Below are 19239 nucleotides of genomic sequence, written 5' to 3'. Positions count from 1 at the left end.
GTAGTGCTGGTTTGGTGGATATGAATTTGTTCATATGCTCTTTGTTACGGAAATACTTTATCTCTCCAACAATTTTGAAAGAAAATTTTGCAGGATATATAAGTCTAGGCTGGAAGTTGTTATCTTTTAGGAGTTGAAACTCTTTACTCTAGATTGTCCTGGCTTTTAAAGTTTGTGTTGAGCCATGCACGCCTGTAATCCCAGCACTTAGGAGGCTGAGGCAGGAGGATCTCTGTGAGTTGAAGACCCACCTGGGCTACAAAGTGAGCTCAAGGTCAGCCTGAACTGCATGGCAGGATCCAGTCTCAAAAAAAAGTTTGTGTTGAGAAGTCTGCTGTAATTCTAATGGGTTTACCTTTACAAGTGATTTGTTGCTTTTCTCAGAAAGCTAAGATTTTGTCCCTGCATTGGACTTCCTGAATTTTGACTACAGTGTGATGTGGAGAGGTTCTCTTGATCATGGCTATTTGGGGTTCTGTGTACTTTACCTCACTTACCTGTATGCTTAATTCTTTCCCTATATTAAGGAAAGAATTTTCCATTATTATCTGCCTTTGTGCATCTTCTTAATCTTCCTCCACTTAATCTTAGGTTCATCTTCTTTACATCATCTAGCAGCTGTTGAATCCATTTTTCATGTTCTCTTATTGTTTTTTAAGATATCTCTGAATAATTGATCTTTGAAGCATCCGTATCTTCTAGTTCTGATAGTCTGTCCTCACACTGGTTGCTTCTCCTGCCCATATTTTCAATATAATTTTTAACCTCCTGGATTTCTTTTTTTTTTTTTTTTTTCCAGTACCAGGAATTGAACTCATGACCTTGTGCTTGCCAGGCAGGCGCTGTGCCACTGAGCTAAATCCCCAGCCCCTAACCTTCTGGATTTCTGTTCGGAACCTTTTCATGGACTCTAATTCTTTGCTAAACTGGTCATTCATGTTTTGTATCATTTTGTTCAGCTCTACTAGTTTTTTATGAGTGTGTTCTGTAAGATCCCTGACCATTTTGTTTATTACATCTATTATCTATTTAGTTATATCTTCTGTGAGTTCATCAAACACATTATTGGTCTGGTTTTTTAACCTCTTCTGTTAGTCTTTCCAATAACTTGGCAGTGTGGCTTTTGCTTTCCTCCCTTTGATGAGTGGTTTCCTTGTAGGATCCATGAATTTATAGTACAGCAAGGCATGGTTTTCTCTACCTACTCATATGAACTGGGTTTGTGAGGTGTCCCCCCATTCCAAAAAGCCCCTGTCTTTACCCCAGACTGTGGTAATGTCCATGCCAAGAAATGTTCTTGCTCATATTGGTAGACAGGGAAAGCAATGGGACCTCAGATCAGTGCTTATAGATCAGATCAGTGAATATAGGCAGCAGGACAGAGTTAAAGTAAGTACCTAATGCTGACATTGCCAGACCCAACAAATGATACAGGAAAATAAAAACTCCCAACCTGAATGATATCTGGTATAAGTCATGTTCTCTAAAATCGAAGAATGAATTTTAGGAACAACGGAGGTTAAGAGCAGAATATATTTATTAAGGTAAAGAAAGCTTCTGTCCAAGAGAGGGACAGAAGGGGGCCTGAGTGGGTTGCCCAAGACTCTGTTTTTTCTAGGGACTTTTATAGAGCAAAACCATGAGGTGAGGCAGGTCCACGGTAGGGGAAAAAATGAACAAAACTATGGTCAGCCAATAAGAATTGTTCAGGTAAAACTGATTAAATCCAGATCAAATTGGTAAGTGAGTCACATAACAAATGAAATATAGAACAGGGGCTTTTCCTGTAGGGGGTTGGGCTAGTGACTCTCTCTGCTTTTTGAAGGTGGTTGCTATTAATATAGAATATCAGTCCCTGATGTTCACACCTAGGGAGGTGTGTGGATGCATTTGTTTAGTCCTTTTGTCTTGAGGTCTGGCTCACAAGTATCTTATCTATCTTTCATGTTGGCTCCTCCCAGGGCCTGGCCCTGTCTGACTGCCTATAATATTTCTATCTAACTCAGCTGCCTATAACACCATTTCTGAGCAGAACTCAAGAAACTGACTGTAGGGAGTGGGCAGGACCAGTGTCCTTTTAGGTGCTAGCTTAATCCTCTTGAGGAATCTCTCTAGGCTACACCCTGTCGATGGCTGCCTCTTACCCAGTCACTGTGGGAGGTCAACACTGGGAGCCCTGGTGTGAAGATGTTTTTCAGTTATTCTGAGTCTCAGATTTAAATAATTGACCTCTTCTCAAAACGGAGCCTGATTAAGCACCCTCTGGTGATACCACAGGCATCTGCTCTGGACTCCTGCGCCGATATTCCCTACTGCAGATGGAAGGAGTCTCCTCATGGCAAAACCCTGCACTGTCGTTGGAATTCACAGTAGCTGTGGAGTTCACTGCCCTGGATCTCCCAGCCCTGATTGCTTACCTTGCTTCTGTGACTCAGGCTCCCCTCCCAACAAGCCATGCACTAAGGAGATAAACTGTTTCCTTCTTTTCTCTGTTTGTGGACCATTTCTCCAACTTCTCTGTAGCTTCCAATTTTCCTGTCAGTTCTTTCCTAATTCCCAGTGATCTACTTCCCTTTTTTTCTTCACAAGTTGATGTTTTTCAGTGTCTGGATTCTGGATCTTAGAGAAACTGAATCTTGCTGCCAACTACCACTTCACTATTTTCCTCTACCCACATATGGGGCCTATTCATTCTCATTTTTGATAGATCTTCTTATTGATTTAAATTCTATATACAGGATTTTTTTTTTTTTAATGCCAGGGTACCAACACACTTTTACTAAGGTTTGTCAGCAAATTTCAAAATCAGAATATTTACGGTCTCTTCTTGGTGGTAATAACATTTAATTTAAAATATTACTTTTTTTGGAATTTTCAAAAGTTAAAAAAAAATTGTGTGTCTAAACCTGAAAATTTACCAGAACCTGGGCTTTCCCTTGCTTCTGTGACTCAGAAGTGCTACTGAAGTGCTACTGAAGTGCTACTGAAGACCTTCTGAGCTGAAATTCCAGAGCAAAGGATGGTGTTGGTTCTCTGGAGACTGGTCCACTCTCCACTGGCACCCTAGACACTGCACATCTTTTACCTGTACCTACAGGCAGCACCACAGAGGAATTTTTCTGCAGGTGACTCACTGTGCTGCCTCTTTCAGGAGTAGGGAAGAGGGGAACAAGGCTCCTTGAAAAGGGGTGCTTGGGGAGAATTAAGATCTCAATTCTTCTACAAGCTGGGCACCCATGTCCTGCTGGCCTCCCTCACCATGTTCTACATGAATCCATTTTTCATGTTCTCTTATTGTTTTTAAGATATCTCTGAATAATTGATCTTTGAAGCATCAATCAATCTTTGAGCATGATCTACAGCTCATCTTTCTGTGTGTTCCTTCTTTCTGAAAAAGCAGGCCCTTTTTTCTAGGGCCCCCCTTGCACCTCAGCCCTTCCTTGGGCTACATCTGTGATTGTTTTATTGTTTCTTTTCTCATTCTGCCAGGAAACCTGGGAGCTTCCCGATAAAATCAAGAAGGGGAATGAGAATGAGCAAGCTTTAATTGTTTCAATAATTGAGTCACAAAGGTTGGCTGGCAGGTGCATAAAGCTGTTCTGTGAGGTTATGGTATAATGGCCTGGCATCCTTCAGCTGCTGAATGATGTCCTTTTTTTTTTTTTTTTCTTCTGTTTTGTTTTTTGGTCCCAGGAATTGAACTCATGACCTTGTGCTTGCCAGGCCTGAATGATGTCTTAGATGGCCCAGTGCCTTGAGGACCCAACTGGGCCATGCTCTGCCCTCACTCACTGAGAACTTCGGTGGCAACTAGGGGAAGAATGTATCTACCACGTCCCTGCCAGCCTCCTGAGACATGGCAGTGCCCAGTGGATTGGTTTTAGGTTTCATTTCCCAGTGCTTTGGCCTTGGGAAGAAACAAGAGACATGTTGGAGAATGGGGAAGGTGAGCAGGTGTCATGTTTCATCCTTGATTATGAGATAATAACTAATCTGAAGTGCATGAAACATTGAAATTGGAAACCAGAACTATTGGGTTAATAATATCCCTTAGTTATTGTGGCTGATCAGGTCCGCAATCTCCCAAATGAGTGTATGGTGAAGGCTAAATAAAAAGAGGCAAATGGAATGATTTCTGGGCTCCAGAGGGATCAAAACCCTCTCACAGAATTTGAGATTCTTTCAGGGCTAATTCCAAGACCTTCTCTGGGTGGACCATATTTATTTAATTATCAGAAGAAGGGAGGGGAGTATTCAAAAAGTCAGAACCACTCAAGGACTTCTCTAAGTAAGGTATTAAATTAATCCACTCAGGAGTGAGATGCCTGAGGCTATAGTCTTTATCTAGTTGAGGTTGGATCCAGGTGTCCTTGGCTGTGATCTTGTCCCATCCTTTGAGGCTTTCTGGCTTCATCCACCATTACAGGCCTTAGTAGGGATTAGTGACTCAGAGGTTCACTTACTATGAATCCACAGCCCATTTCCAGACAAGCAGCCTAGGCTTTGGACAGATTCACAAGTAAACATGAAAAGCCAGTATGTTAACTTAAGTCCTACTCAGGGCTGCTTCATTGTGGTCTCCATCATAGAACCGCTCAGTGGAATCAGCCCACATTTGCAAGTGCTCATCCGAAGTGAATAAAAAGTTGGTAAGAAGCAAATGATGCAGAATCTCAGTCCCACTGTTAAACAAAGTGCAGGACCAGAAACATATGGAGGGAAATGGGCCAGTGAGTATAACACAGGAGCTCCTGCTGACATTTAAAGAGATAGACAGACAGACAGGTGGATGGATGGATGGACAGACAATCATAGAAGGAAAAGAAGTCACCATGAGCCAAAACATGTGGAGGGACAATTGTCAACTTCATGTCCTCTGATTGGTTTCCTGATGGACAACTGAAACACATCACCTGCCCCAGATATGCAGTTACTGTACAAACACAAGTACCTCTGGATCAGTCAGCTTTCCCAATGCTGGGACACACTACCTGAAACCTGCAATTTAAATTTATTTGTCCCCACAGAGAAGACAAACTGGTCAGGTAATGATAGGGCAAGAGAGACTCCATTTTTCTTTTCTGTAACTCCATTTTTAAGAGAACTCACTTAAATTCACTTAAACTGTAAATGAAACCTCTCCTCACTCCCTCCCCTGGTTGCCCTATCATTCTTTATCTGACTATGGGCTGAAACCACCACACACTGTGAGATAAAATAAACCTTTCCTCTTTTAACTTTGTGTGTTGGGTGCCTTGTCTCAGCAATGAGAAAAGTAACTAAGACAGGATCGGAAGGGCCATGAGTTCAAGACAGAATTGGAGAGAAGGGCAAAAACAGGAGGGATGGTACCCAGGGCTTCAGCTCTACCACTGAGTTGCATCTTCAGCCAAACTAAACATACTTAAAGAATTTCATAAGTTTTTTAAAACTGTCTTAACTATTCTTTTTTTTTGTCTTTTTTTGAGACAGGGTCTTGCTATGCAGTTCAGGCTGGCCTTGAGCTCACTCTGTAGCCCAGGCTGGTCTCAAACTCGCAACGGTCCTCCTGCCTCAGCCTCCTGAGTGCTGGGATTACCGGTGCGTGCCACCATGCCCAGCTGCAGAGGACGTATGGCAGGGTGCAAGCTGCAGAAGCTGGAGACAAACTTGTATGGTAGCACCGCTTTGGAAACACCTCCAGACTGGCAGCCATTAGTCAGCCCTTGCTGGGCAGCACAAGCCCCACCAAAGTCCATAGTCAAGGGGCCCAGGCACTCAGACCAGACTCTCTGTGTGGCAGTAGGGAGGCCATGAGAGGCTGGAGCATTACCAGTTGGAGCCAGACAGTGAAGAGTTGGATGAGCCCCAGGTTGGCATATAGCACTTGGCATTCCTTAGAAGCCTTGAGGCCTCCCACCTTGCGGCCAGGGTGTATTAGGTCTCATCTGTGCCAGCTGGTTAGGTGTGTAATAGAGACATCTTCCCTGAACCTGTGGAACTGCTGGCCCAAAGCAGCCGCCAGCTGCAGACCGGAACTGGTTTATAATGGCTTTGGCAGGGAGTGCGCTCATTCCAGCCACCCGCTGCATGTACTGGTTGGTTAGATAAGCCTTTCTCTCCTCCTTCCTTTGAGCGAGGGCAACACAGAGTGGGTTGAAACCCACAATGTGCCCATTCATTTCAGGGACTGCTTTGGTTGCCTCTTCAGGAGATGAGAGACAAACCAAACCCTTTGCTCCTTCTATCCTCCAGCATTACCTTAGCACTGGTGATTGATCCAAAGGGAGAAAATCCTTTTAATTTCTCATCATCCATGGTGCCATTCAAATTCTTAATGTAAAGAGTTACTCCCTGGTATTGACTAATTCTCTCCTGTTTCAGCTGCTCGAATTTTTATTCTAATTCAGCCTGCTGTTCTGCTTTCTTCTGTGCACAGCCTACAAATACCACTTTCCCGCTGATTTCTTTTCCGTTCATCTCTTCCCCTGCCTTACCGCCATCTTCGTGTTTTTTGTAATTCAGAAAGCCAAAGCCTTTGGATTTCCCACTGGGATCTCTCATCACCTTGACACTTAGGGTCTTACCAAACTGAATAGCTCTTTGAAACTCTCATCATCCACCTCTTCTAGGAAGTTCTTGATATAAACACTGGCGAATTCTTTGGCACTGGCTCCAAGCTCAGCCCTCCACTCTTTGCAGGACTTGAATCTGCCTACAGACACTTTGTGGTCATTGTCGACACCCTCTTGGGTCTCGAAGTGGACAAAGACATTACCCTTAGAGCCATTCTCATCACACACCACCTTGCAGGACAGAATGTTTCCAAAAGCAGAGAAGGTATCATAAAGTGCCCTGTTATCTATATTGTCCAGGTTCTTGATAAAGACATTTCCCACATTAGATTTTCTCAAAGAAGGATCCCTCTGAGACCACATGATACGAATTGGCTTTCCTTTAATCACATCAAAGTTCATGGTGTCCAAGGGCTGGTCAGCGTCAGCTGGCAGCTGGAAGGTGATGGTAGGCGTAACCCAGGGAGCAGCGGACGATCATATCTTGGCAGACCCGGATGGACAGCATAGGTCCCGCGCGACTGAATTTTTCGTAGAGCATGACCTCGGTGACATCGGACTACAGGTCGTCCACTTAGAGAGAGACCATAGCGTAGCTGCTGGCTGCAGCGTCCATCTCCCCTGCCATCGCCCTGAGCTGCACCAGGAGGACTTCTCACAGAGGCCACCGCAGGGCAAAAAGGGCTCATTGCAGAGCCGGGGCCCCAGACTGCTCACAGGTGGCACAGGCGATGCGAGCGGGGGAGGGGCGCGGGGGGGGGAGGAGATACAGTTGGGGGAGGGGCTCTAGGCAGCACGGGAAACTCGAGGTCTGCTCACACTGGACACGGAGCCCCAGACAAAGGCTCTCAAAAACAATATGGCCCTCCCAAGGAGTTTGTTATTTCCACCTCTCCTGGCTCGAAGCTCCAAATTACAAAAAGGGGTGGGGCGAAGGCAAATGGGGAAATCCCCTACTGAAGGGGAGGCAAAAAAATTCTTCCAGAGGCAGCCAGATGCGGCCCGTGTTGTTTCTCGATCAGTAGAGGCCCTGGGTTCCCGGCGGTTTAAGATTGCAGCAGCTAGGGTAAAGGGAAACAAAATCTTTGTGGGTGCCGACGCGGCGGCGAAGCGCAGCGTGGACAGGCTGTGCGGCTGGCCGATGATCGGGTCGGGCGGGTGCCCCGTGGTGCTGCTCCAGGAAGGCGCGGGCACAGCTGGCAGGGCGCCCAGGGGTGGAAGCGTTTGCAAATGACTTCCTCGCGGGCTCAGGACTCGCTTTTTCTTTTCTTTTCTTTTCTTTTTAAGGTTTTGAAGCATTTTCCGTTTTGTTTTGTTTTTTTTTTTAATCCTTTTCTGTCTTTTTTTTTTTTTTGCTCCAGGCTGCTGAGCCGGAAAGCGCTCAGGCAGCGGTGACCTGGACCGAGGCAGCCCTATTTTAAACACTGACTCCCCAGCCCCTGACATTTTACTGTCTGTCTCTATGGGGTGTGATTCTTCTGGGGACCTCACAGACGTGGAATCATCAGGATTTGGCCTTTTGTGGCTGACTTATTCCTCTCAGCCTAAAGCCCTCACTGTCCATCCATATTCTGCCATGTGTCAGAATTTCCTTCCTTTTTGTGGCGGAATCATATTCCATTGTCTGCCCGGCCACATTCGGTTCATGCAGTTATCCATCCATGGACACTAGGGCTGTGTCTGCCTGTAATGGCTTGTGTCTAAATGGTCCCCCAACACCTCATGTGGTCGAAGGTGGAACTTTTCAGAGGTGGCTCGATCTAGAGTATGAGATGCTGGGATCAAGGGCATGTGGTTACTAATTAGTCCCCGATTGTCTGGCATAGGTTCTGGGAGTGGATCATGGGAAAGCCCTCCCTGGGTGTGAGTGCTACCATCCTAAAGCAGGTAGCCTGGATAGACTATAAGGGACAGAAAGAGGGCTGCTGGTGTCATTGCTTGCTGCTTGCTACTTTACTGCTGGATGTCTTTTGGCAGTCCTGCTTTGCCATGGACTGTTTCTTCTCTCCGATGGCCCTCTGTTATACCACCTGGCCTTGGAGCCAGCTGGCTATGGACTGAAACTTCTACAAACTGTGAGCTGAATAGATCTTTCCACCTTTAACTTTAGGTGTTAGGTATTTTGTCTCAGCAAGGAAAAAAAATCACCAAAACACTGCCTTAGGCTTGCATGAATAAAATTGTGGATAACATGAGTTAACAAATGTGTTACAAGAGCATACTTTCAAGGCAGGGGATATAGCTCAGCAACATAAGTGCCTGCCTGGCAAGTGCAAGGTCTTGAGTTTGATTCCTGGCACACACACAAAAAAAGCATGCTTTCATTTTCTTTGGGAGTGAAATTACATCATGAGATAATTCTATTGATGGGGGAAAGTGAAACTGTGGTGCTACCTCCAGAGTAGTGGTAGTGTTATAGCAAAACAGATCAAACACAGGAAGATGCAACACTGAGGAGGTCTATGAGACAATTTATTGCACCAGTGGGCCTGACTGGGATCACTCTGAAAGAGTCAGAGCCCACCTGGCGGCATTTGGGGGCTTGTATGGGGAGAGCAAGCAGGAGGTACTGATTTGGTGAATTATGTTTGGAGGGTTGGGTGACATTAGGAGTTGCCAAGGAATTTTAAGCACCTCAGGTGATAATGCAAGACCATCAAGTTAAACAAGCACAGGTTACACCAGACAGGGTGGGAATGTCGCCTATTGGATTTGTCCAGACACGTCCACTTGGTTTTGGCGGGCATTCTTGGCAGGCTTTTATTTAAAATTTTAATTCCCCTTCAATACTATTTTTTAAAATTTAATTGTTTATTGGTACAATTTAGGTATATACAATGTTCACATTCATCATACAGAATTTTCATCATATACCTTGACTCCTCTTTTTTTCCCCATTCCCCTACCCTGTCTTCAACCCTCTTCCCCTGCTAGTTTACAAAGCTTTGTCTCCATTTTATCCTTCGTTTCTCATTTTTTCTTTTTCCCATCCTTCCTTTCCCGCTCCCCCATACCTAGTTCCCAGGCACTAACCACACCCACGTAATGGAACTCAAGGATTGTGCAAACCTCAAGACCCAATGAGCAAGGCTGCCACAGGAAGAGGGTGGAGCAGAGCTTCCTGCAAGTGCCTTCCCCTTCTAACTTAGGACTGCTAAAGTAGACTGCCACTTAGCTTTTGCCTTAGCTTTTGCCCTTAGCTTTTGCCTTAGCTTTTGCCCAGGCACGTTTGGATACGGATTAGTTTGATGGCCAGACCGCGATTACTGCTGCTGCTGCTGCTCCTTGTAGTGCAGGTGAGAATGCTGCCCTGTTGTAGCTCTAGGACAAGGGAGGGAGCTCGAGGACAAGGGAGGGAGCTCGAGGACAAGGGAGGGAGCTAGGCTGGCAGGCCGGTAATCTGGACACTCCCTCACCAGCTTCTGGACACTGTGAGTTCATGGGCAGGTCCCACAGTCCTGAGGCATCACACCACCTCTATCCTGCCATCCTTGTTCCAACAGATGGAACAACAAAGTGGAGCAGTTGGGGCTGGGCCAGTGATGGCACCAGGTCTCCCAGGGCTACTTCCAAATGTGTTTTAGATGTGGGTGGTGACCACATGGTTCCCATCTGTGAGCCAGGGGACAGTGAATACAAAGGATGGGGGGTTGCTTTATAAGCCAGATCTTGCTACAAATCTACTCTAAGCTGCCTCTACTGTATAGCTTGCACACAGAAATAGCTTAACCAATTAATCATTGAATCACTGTTTTCTGATTATCACTAACACTGTCCCAGTAATCATTTCCTAGAATTGTCACGGAAACTATGTGTGTCCAAAAGCAGCCAGCACAGAGTCTGCCTGGCAAGTGCAAGGTCATGAGTTCAATTTCCGGCACCAAAACAAAACAAAATCGACAAAAGCAGCCAGTAGATGATATGTGGTTGGCCCAGTGCTGATCTCAAGTGAGAAGGTGTGGAAGTGTGATCAGGCACCCCAGGGTGCTTGGCGCAATCCCTCAACCTGCAAAAGAGCCGCCCTAACTCTGCACCCCACCTTCCCTTCAGGTCTGCTCACTGTGCTGGCATTCTGCACCCTTCCCTGGCACCTCACTGTCTTCAAGGTGGTAAAACTCAGTCAGTCCTCTGGAGGAAGCAGCCTCTGTGGCTTCCTGACTGGGCAGAGTTCAGTGGGAGTGAAAAGCTGTGCCCTTCTTCTCTGAGCTTTATTATTATTATTTTTTTTTTTCTTTTTAAAAAGGTTTTGGGCCAGGGATATAGCTCAGCAGAATAACACCTGCCTGGCAAGTGTGATGTCCTAAGTTTGATTCTCAGTACCAAAAAAAGTGTGTGTGGGGTTAAGTTTTAAGCTTTTATTTTGAAATAACTGCCATCTTTAACAAAGTTACCAAAATAGTGCCAATAGAGCTATAATTCATATCAGCCCATCAATTAGCTCCTCTAACACAAGTTTTTTCTCTGTAAGGTGCTTCACAGTCTTCCCAGGCTTGGGACACAAGACAGCTCTTCATACCTATGCTTGGGAACTGTTTCAAATAGCAAAATTACCAAGAAAAATGTCAAATCACACGACACTCAATAGACCACAAAACAAACACTTTTTGTTTTTGCAACTTCAAAATATCACCTCAAGACTGAATCAGAACCTTCAAATTGAGCTACATACCTTGACCTGTTTAATATTTTTATTTTGACAGAGCTTCCCTGAGTTAATTGCCCAGGCACTTGACCTTGTGATCTTCCTGCCTCAGCCTTCCAAAATGGACAGTACTTTTAAAGTTAGAAACTAAACATGAAAGCAGAGTGTCACCTTGTTCAGCCTCAGTGGGAATGTCTTGGATGACTCAAATCTTCTGGCCACTCTGCATATTAGCAAATGGCTGTAAAAGTGCCACTGATTTTATAGTTACAAACACATTTTAGCAAGTGGGATGATTCACAGACACATGAATAATAAGGATATTGGGTTTAAAAAAAAGTAAAATAATTCAATAATACAGCCTTAAAATATAAAAGGCAAAATTTAACACACTTACATGATGAAACCTTTATATCTACAAATTTAGTAGGAAATTTTGATGTATGTCAAAATCCAGAACATTAGGCAAAAAAGAAAAAAAAAAACCAATAAGGATAAAAGTATCAGGACTGGACCCAGTGGCCCACATAGGTAATTCCAGCTACTCAGGAGTCTAAATCAGTAGTACCACAAGTTCAAAACAAAACAAAAAAGAAAGAAAGAAAGAAAATGAAAGAGAGGGAGGGAGGGAAAGAAGGAAGAAAGGAGAAAAGACAGGGCTGGGGATGTAGCTGAGGAACGGAGTACCTACCTAGCATGAGCAAGGCCCTGGGTTCAATTTCCAGTAAACAAGATAAAAGTACCACATAATTAATAGATTTTGTATGTATGTGCAGATACATATACAATCACATATATCTTAGTTTCCCATTCATAGATACTTTCCTCTTCTTTTTCTTCCTTTCCCCTTCCTCTTCCTCCTGCTCCCCCTCCTCTTACTTCCTCATCTTACAGTAATGGGGATTGAACTCAGGGTCTTCACACTGAGCTACATCCCCAGCCATTTTGTCCTTTTTTTTTTATTTTAAAATTGCCTAGGCTAAGCTAGGATTTGATATCCTCCTGCCTCAGCTTCCTAGGGTGCTAGGATTACAGGCATGCACCACCACACTTTAAATAATATACTTCCTTAACAAGATGTATATGCAGTTAATGGGAAAATCACATCCTGGAATAGAAAAATGTTCAATCCAAAGGCTCACAACCATGTCAGATATAGTTCTATGCATGCAAATTGAGATAGCAGCAGAAAAAAAAAAAAAGATATCAGCAAAAGCACAGGTATTGGAAAACTGGGAAATGTGTTCCCCAAGGTAAGACCTGTTCCTAGTGCAAGTCAGACTGCAAAGGAAGTATATGAGAAAATATTACAGTGAGCACTTCCCAGCAAAGGCTACCCCAAGGGAACCAAGATATCATTTAGCGCCCACCCACTTCCTCTGTGCTTAGATCTGCCCATCTAGGGCAGGGACAGTAACTTCCAAAGAATGTGGGCATCTTTTTGGTTTTTTTTGTTTTTGTTTTTGTTTTTTTTGTTTTGTTTTTTTCTTCGGTACCGGGAACCGAACTCACAACCTTGCGCTTGCCAGGCAGGCGCTTTTGCCGCTGAGCTAAATCCCCAGCCCCGAATGTGGGCATCTTTTGATAATGCCAGTGTCTCTTCTGGTTCCAGGTAACCATAGCAACCAATATGACCCCTTGTAATCCAGGCAAGTGCTTGTCTGATGACCTCTGCTGCCAGTGCTGCCCAGCTGGTGAGTTCAGAACACCTTCTAGAGCCTTTCAGGGGCTGCCCTTCTCACCTGGAGAAGCAACACCACAGGTCTTTAGCTAGGACAGAGCTGGAGATGTCCTGGGCATGCACAGTGTGGCAGTCACTATGACCCATTTGTTTCCCTGCACCTCATTTGCAGGACCTCCCATATGAACAGAGAAGTATCGGGTTAATAGTATCCCTTAGTTATTGTGGACTGATCAGGCCCACAATCTCCCAAAGGAGTGGGCAGCAAAGGCTTAAATAAATGAATCAAGTGGTATGATTTTAGGGCTCCAGGAAGATCAAAACCCTCTAACAGAATTTGAGCTCCTCTGGGGGCTAAGACAAAGATCTTCTCTGGGCTGCCTGTATTTGTTCAATTATCAAAACAAGGGAGGGGAATACTAAAGAAATGTGGGAACCACTCAAGGACTTCTCCAAGTAAGACATTAAGTTAATTTAGGAGAACTATGTTATCTCCAGCAAGGTCTCTACCCAGGAGAGATGCCTGCAGCTACAGTCTTTATCTAATTAATTGAGGTTGGAGCCAGGTGTCCTTAGCTGTGGCCTTGTCTTCTCTTTTGAGGCTCAGGTCTTCACCTGCCATTACAGGCCTCAGTCGGGACCAGTGACTCATAGAGTTTCACTTATTATGAGCCCACTGCCCATCTCCAGGCAAGGGGCCTAGGCCTTGGACAGACTCACAAGTAAACATGGAAAACCAATTGGTTAATTTAAATCAGGCTCAGAGCCACTATGTAGTGGTCTTCAACAGAAAAGGGAAGATGCTTGTCTTGCAGGGGACTGGGGAGTGTTCTACAGAGTTGGAGGACACCTGTGAGGGGTCCAGTCAGAGGTTTCTACCCACCATCCCTCCTTTCGGAAGGAACCCAGATATGGCTAAGTACAGGAGGCTCTTAGCAAAGAGGTGGCTTATTGTCGCCCTCATGTGTTTCATCCTGTTACTACTCCTCACACATCTACACACTCTTGCACAATGCACACACCACTGATCAGGAACAGAGGAGACATCACTGGCCTGACCTGAACTCTGCTGAACTCATTATGTGTGTGCAATGCCTGCAGTGCTGAGAGTGTGCATATTCAGTTTGGCTGGTCTCTCCCCTGCTACTGGGAAAGCCCTTACAGGAGAGTAGTAGAGCAGGAACACTGCCTGGGGCCTTTGCCTGACACCTCCCTTTCTAGAGCTTTAAGATTCCTCTGTGAAACCTGTTTGGGGCAGGTAGGAACCTCAAGAGAGAGCTGAAGATGGTGCAACAAACAGGCTCAAAATCCTCTCTGCCAGTTCATACCGCAGGGCATTGTTCAAATCCAAGGGTACTGCATGCCTAAGTTCCTGAGGACACCTGAGCAACAGGTTTAGCTTGAAGACTACGGCAGGGTGCAGGTTCAGAAGCTTCCAAGGAGGGCGGGAGCCTGGGAGCAGGTACTGTGTAGGTTGCCTGGTCACCACGTGTTTTAGGGAAGGGACAGCCAGTAGCAGTTCCCAGTTTTGGACTTTGTTGGAGCAGAGCAGCCCTAGGCCCCGTGTCACTTCTCTCCATTCTCATGCAGGCCACTTTGCCACAAAACCCTGCCACGAAAACCATAGCATTGCCAAATGTGCACCATGTGAACCTGGAACCTTCATGGCTCACCCCAACCTGGAGCGGGCCTGCTTTCTCTGTTCCCAGTGCCGGGAGGGTAAGTATGATGCTGTCGACAGGTAGGGGTGATGGTGACACTGTTTTTGTTTGATTATTGTTTACTGGGTTTTTTTGTTTTGTTTTGTTTTTTGCCATGCTGGAAATTAAACCCAAGGCCTTAAAAATGCTTCATGGGCCACTGTGCTCTCTTTTCACAGCAGTCTGCTCTTGCCCTGCAGTGTATCTCTCTTACTACTTTTAATTGGCCCACACTTGTTCCACAGAACATGTTTCTTTTCCTACCTTTAATAAATGTAAAACCTCAACAAAAAAAGAAAGAAAACGCTACAAAAAAGAAAGTGCTCTACCCCTGAATTACACTCCATCTGTCCACTGACTTTAAAACATGCTCCTCCACCTAATTCATAGAGACCACACCAAAGGTATTTGCTGCAGCCATGCATAGATATCAAGCTGACTTGGTGTCCCTTACACAGGGTCTGGTTCCAGGCGGGACAGTTGTGAAGTATCTCCTTACTGTGATGACATATATACACCGCCAAAGCATCAATCTTCAAATTATTAGGGTTTTTAAGGCCATTTAACAAAAGTGCTATATGAGATGAACATGTAAAAATTCACCCAAGTAACTATGTGGCAGTGACAAATTGTTTTCATAAAAATGTCATCTAAGAGAAAGATACTCATGTGCATTAGCCAGAAAAACAACACTGAGATACTTTGGAGTGAATCTAGCAGCAAAGAATGTGTAAGTTGAACAAACAGCATTCAAGACCATCTAAATTGTAGAATATAGGAACAAGATTGCAGGTAAAAGGATTCAATCTCAGTGTTATTTTTCATGAAGATGTCCATTGTTGCCCATAGGATGATCCTTAGTGCATTCTTTTGTTTTATTTATTTATTCATTTATGTATTTATTTTTGGTCCTTTTGAGACAGAGTCTCACTATGTAGTTCAGACTGGCCTTGAGCTCACTTTGTAGCCCAGGCTGGTCTCGAACTTGCAGTGATCCTCCTGTCTCAGCCTCCTGAGTGTTGGGATTACAGGCATGCACCACCACAGCCAGCTCAAGTCAGTGCATTCTTTTTTTTTTTTTTTTTGTCTTTTTAAGACAGGGTCTTGCTATGGAGTTCAGACTAGCCTTGAGCTCACTTTTAGCCCAGGCTGGTCTCGAATTCACAACAATCCTCCTGCCTCAGCCTCCAGAATGCAGGGATTACAGGCGTGTGCCACCACGCCCGGGTGAGTCAGTGTTTTCTTAATGAGATTTCAAACAAAAAATTTTCTTGAAATGAGAAGGTAACAGTTGCCACAACACTCCTGACGACCACAGCCCAGATGACACTAGGCCTACCCTGAAGTCGCAGCTCTGTGTAAGGAGACAGTGAGGATGACCTGAAATCCATGCAGGGCTGGAATGGGGGACCAGTGAGATAGCGCAGAGCCCATACAGAGGCCACTACAGAGGTGATGCATTAAAGTCCACACAAGAAAGTAAAGTTGCAAGAGGAAAATTGAGTATCTATGTCTTTAAGGAAGCAAATAATTTTTGTGTAAGTTATAAAAGTCACAAACCCGAGGAAGAGTTTAATAAGTACTACTACATTAGAACTCATGTTCTTATTCATCAAGACACCCAAACTTAAAATGTTAAGTCATGGAGTGGGAGAATACATTTGTGATACTAAAAGACACACTAGGCCAGTGTCCAGAACACATAAAGAGGTTTGCACATCAGTAAGAAAAGAGCTTATAGGGCTGGGGCTAGGGCAGAGCACTTGCCCAGCTTATCTGAGGCCCGGATTCTGTCCAAGGTGACAGACAGACAGACAGACAGACAGAAACAGAGACAGAGAGAGAGACAAAGATCCCAGCCCAGACTGCAAGACTCCTGCTGGTTTCTCCACAGATTCACCAGGTCACAGACAACAGGGCCTGGTTGTTCTCTTTCTTTGGTTCCTGTATTAGAAAACGAGGTAAGGGCAGATTTTCTGCCCTGGGTCAAGAGCCCATGGAGGAGGCCTCACTGTATTGTGGCCAGTGTACCATGGGTCAGACTCCCACCCTGATGACTGACTCTCAGCCTTCTCCCTAACAGACCAGGAGGTGGTTTCAAACTGTTCCTTCACTGCTGATCGGCAGTGCCAGTGCAGGAAAGGCTACTACTGCGACTCAGAAAACTGTGTGGAACACTGCTTCCAGTGCAGCAGGTACCAGTGGGCAGGGTCCTCAACCTCCTCTACCACTTCTTTTTCTTTGGATCATTTATATAGTTCCACCAACCTCGGGAGCCCCATCTGTAAAATAGGGATACCACTTGGCTATGTCCTGGTGGCCTGCCTGGAGACAATGCTCATATGCTAGTCAGCTTTCCCTCACTGTGACCAAATACCTGAGAAAAACATCTTGAAGCAGGACAGGTTTATCTTGCCTCATGGTTTCAGAGCTGTCAGTCAGCTGGCTCTCTTGTTTCTGCGATGAGGCAGAAACATCATGATGGAAAGGTGTGATGGAGGAACGCTATTCACTTTCTACTGACCAGGAAGCAGGGAAGGAAAAAGCCTGAGAAGAAGGGGCAAGGATGAGGCAGTGCCCTGAGGTCGTATCACATGACCCACTCCCTGCAACAAAGCCCCACCTCCTATTTCCATCACCTCCTAATAATGCCACCAAATTATGATCTTCAGGTGGGATTGCAAGGCCTTGAAGCCCTAACAGTTAGGACACACAATGGAGGTGCTCATACAGTATAAGACCAGCTAGTGACCAGACCCTGAGGCTTAGAGGGTCATGACGGTCTGCTATTAGACTCAGTGGCCAGGAACAGCCACTCTGAGGAAGTGGTCTTGAGGAAGAGAAGGAGGGAGCCATGGAAAGTTCTGGGGTGAGAGAGTTCTAACCTCTTTCCAGATGAGATAAAATTCTGAGGCTTCAGGCGGGCATGCATTGCGGGGGGACATGTTAGGGAGATATTCATAGTAATAAGAGCACTTGCAAAATGGATTGCATTTGTGAGACATTGGTTTAGACACCACTTGTATTTTTAAATATAACTCAGAACATGTACTTGATGAGTTCAAGCCTTTAGGTCTGGTTTAATCAAGCCTGTGGCTTCTTTGAACTTGATTGTCTTTCCCCTTCTCTACCAACTGGCTTTGTCTCTGGACTGACCTCCACCTTGATAGAGGAACAGCAAGTCTGGTCCTCATGATCAAATGCTCTACCAGAAGAGAGAAAGAAAAGCTGTCCTCCTAAATGTCACAGACAACTCCCATGCTGTACTCTCACTGGATCTGTTTGGGCAAGATTACCAAAGTATGGCAGGGCCATCCTGGGGTGGAGGCTGGTACCTTCCAACCCTTGCCCTATGGGTGATGATAAGGACACTATGAGCTGAGTGTGGCTGGGCACAAGTGACACTCAATGTTTCCTCCCAGTTGTTCTGAAGGTAGAGCTGTCCTTGAGCCATGCCATCCCAGGGCCAACACCATATGTGCCAAGATGAATCAAGAGCCAGGTAAGTAGATGACTCATCTCAAATCCAGGTGCACAGACCTTTTCTGGACACCATACGGTCTGTGTAGTCACTACTCATTTCTGCCGTTGTAATAAAAGCAACCCAAGACAACAAATAAACAAATGTGCAATGCTATGCATCCTCGGCTCTGCCTGTGCTGTGATTTCACAAGGGTGAGGCAGGATTCCTGAGCAGTCTCCCAGATATCTCCCCAGCATTGGCCCTGCCCTGTCCCTCCTACACAGTGGCCAGGGCCAGCCAATCTTCTCCCACCTGTAAGCCTCCAGGCTATGTCCTGGGAATAGGCAGATCCCTTGGCCAGGATCACTCACGTGGGACACCATTCTGGGGAGCAAAGCCTCTTGCTCCAGTTCTGGTAAGAGAAACCACCTGCCCCTTCCAAGGACCTGAGTGAGGTCTCACAGCCTCTGAGTTTCAGGGCTGGAGAGGTGGTGATGGGGAACGGGGACTCTCTTATGGCTGCCACTCTGATAAGGACAGCCATGCTCACCTCTGCCTCAACACTATTCTGCATTCTTCTAGCAAACTCAAACTGGTACTCGGTTGTCTACTTTGTGGTTGTTCTCATCATAGTCATCATCATCGCTGTTGTCATCGTCATCGTTGTCATTGTTGTCATCTACTGCTACAGTAGGACAGGTAAATTAGAGCTGGGTCCATCCATGAGAAAAGGAAATCTGAAACTCTGTAGCTCACAATGGGGCTCACAGCTTCTTTTTCTCACTGCAGCAGCAACTCCTGGATCTGAGCTGGAAACCTCTATAACAAATTCCTCAGCCACCAGGATCTCAGGCTGGTCAACTGTAATGGCAGCAAGCACCATTCGGGAAACAGGGGGACCTGAGGGAGGGGGGGCCCTGTGAATCTCCCAGATGTTCACCCAGGTGTTGCCAAGTTCCGGAAACACAACTACTCTGTCTATTGTGAGTGGTATTTCCTTTCAAAGAAGTCATGTCTAACTCTGTCTCTCCTTTCTGATTTTAGTGGAGGATATTGAGATGGCACCCCTGTAAGTATCACACTGGGATTTGGATCCATCCCTCTTGAGAATTCCTTATGGTGTCTCAGGGTCCCACCTGGCACTGAGCATTCAGGCGATGGTGTAGTGAAGTCCCAGGGGCTCCAGAAGTGGGTGGGAG

At 45.5% G+C, this 19239-nt stretch overlaps 1 protein-coding gene and 1 pseudogene across 1 annotated transcript; one reads left to right on the top strand and one right to left on the bottom strand.

Annotated features, from left to right (window-relative positions):
- Positions 1-5876: 5876 nt before the first annotated feature.
- On the bottom strand, positions 5877-7170 carry LOC102015537 (annotated as a pseudogene).
- A 2554-nt stretch (positions 7171-9724) lies between these two features.
- On the top strand, positions 9725-19039 carry LOC102015213 (tumor necrosis factor receptor superfamily member 26-like). The gene is made up of 8 exons (XM_005384957.2): positions 9725-9850; positions 12809-12890; positions 14468-14596; positions 16661-16772; positions 17827-17877; positions 18000-18079; positions 18623-18739; positions 18830-19039. Exons 1-8 carry the CDS (start codon positions 9803-9805, stop codon positions 18961-18963), a joined length of 753 nt encoding a protein of 250 aa, XP_005385014.2. The 5' UTR covers positions 9725-9802; the 3' UTR covers positions 18964-19039.
- Positions 19040-19239: the final 200 nt, after the last annotated feature.

Source organism: Chinchilla lanigera, unplaced genomic scaffold, assembly GCF_000276665.1.
Source record: "Chinchilla lanigera isolate Chin_1 unplaced genomic scaffold, ChiLan1.0 scaffold00021, whole genome shotgun sequence".
Classification (NCBI taxonomy): domain Eukaryota; kingdom Metazoa; phylum Chordata; class Mammalia; order Rodentia; family Chinchillidae; genus Chinchilla; species Chinchilla lanigera.
Note: the sequence above shows the minus strand (reverse complement) of the source record. Positions and strands in the feature narration are given on the sequence as shown.

Excerpts from the sequence above, each read along its gene's own strand:
- LOC102015213 (XM_005384957.2), top strand. The coding sequence starts at position 9,803 with ATGGCCAGACCGCGATTACTGCTGCTGCTGCTGCTCCTTGTAGTGCAG. Across the intron at positions 12,891-14,467 it reads CTGCCAGTGCTGCCCAGCTG|GCCACTTTGCCACAAAACCC; the intron begins GTGAGTTCAGAA and ends ATTCTCATGCAG. Across the intron at positions 18,080-18,622 it reads CAAGATGAATCAAGAGCCAG|CAAACTCAAACTGGTACTCG; the intron begins GTAAGTAGATGA and ends GCATTCTTCTAG.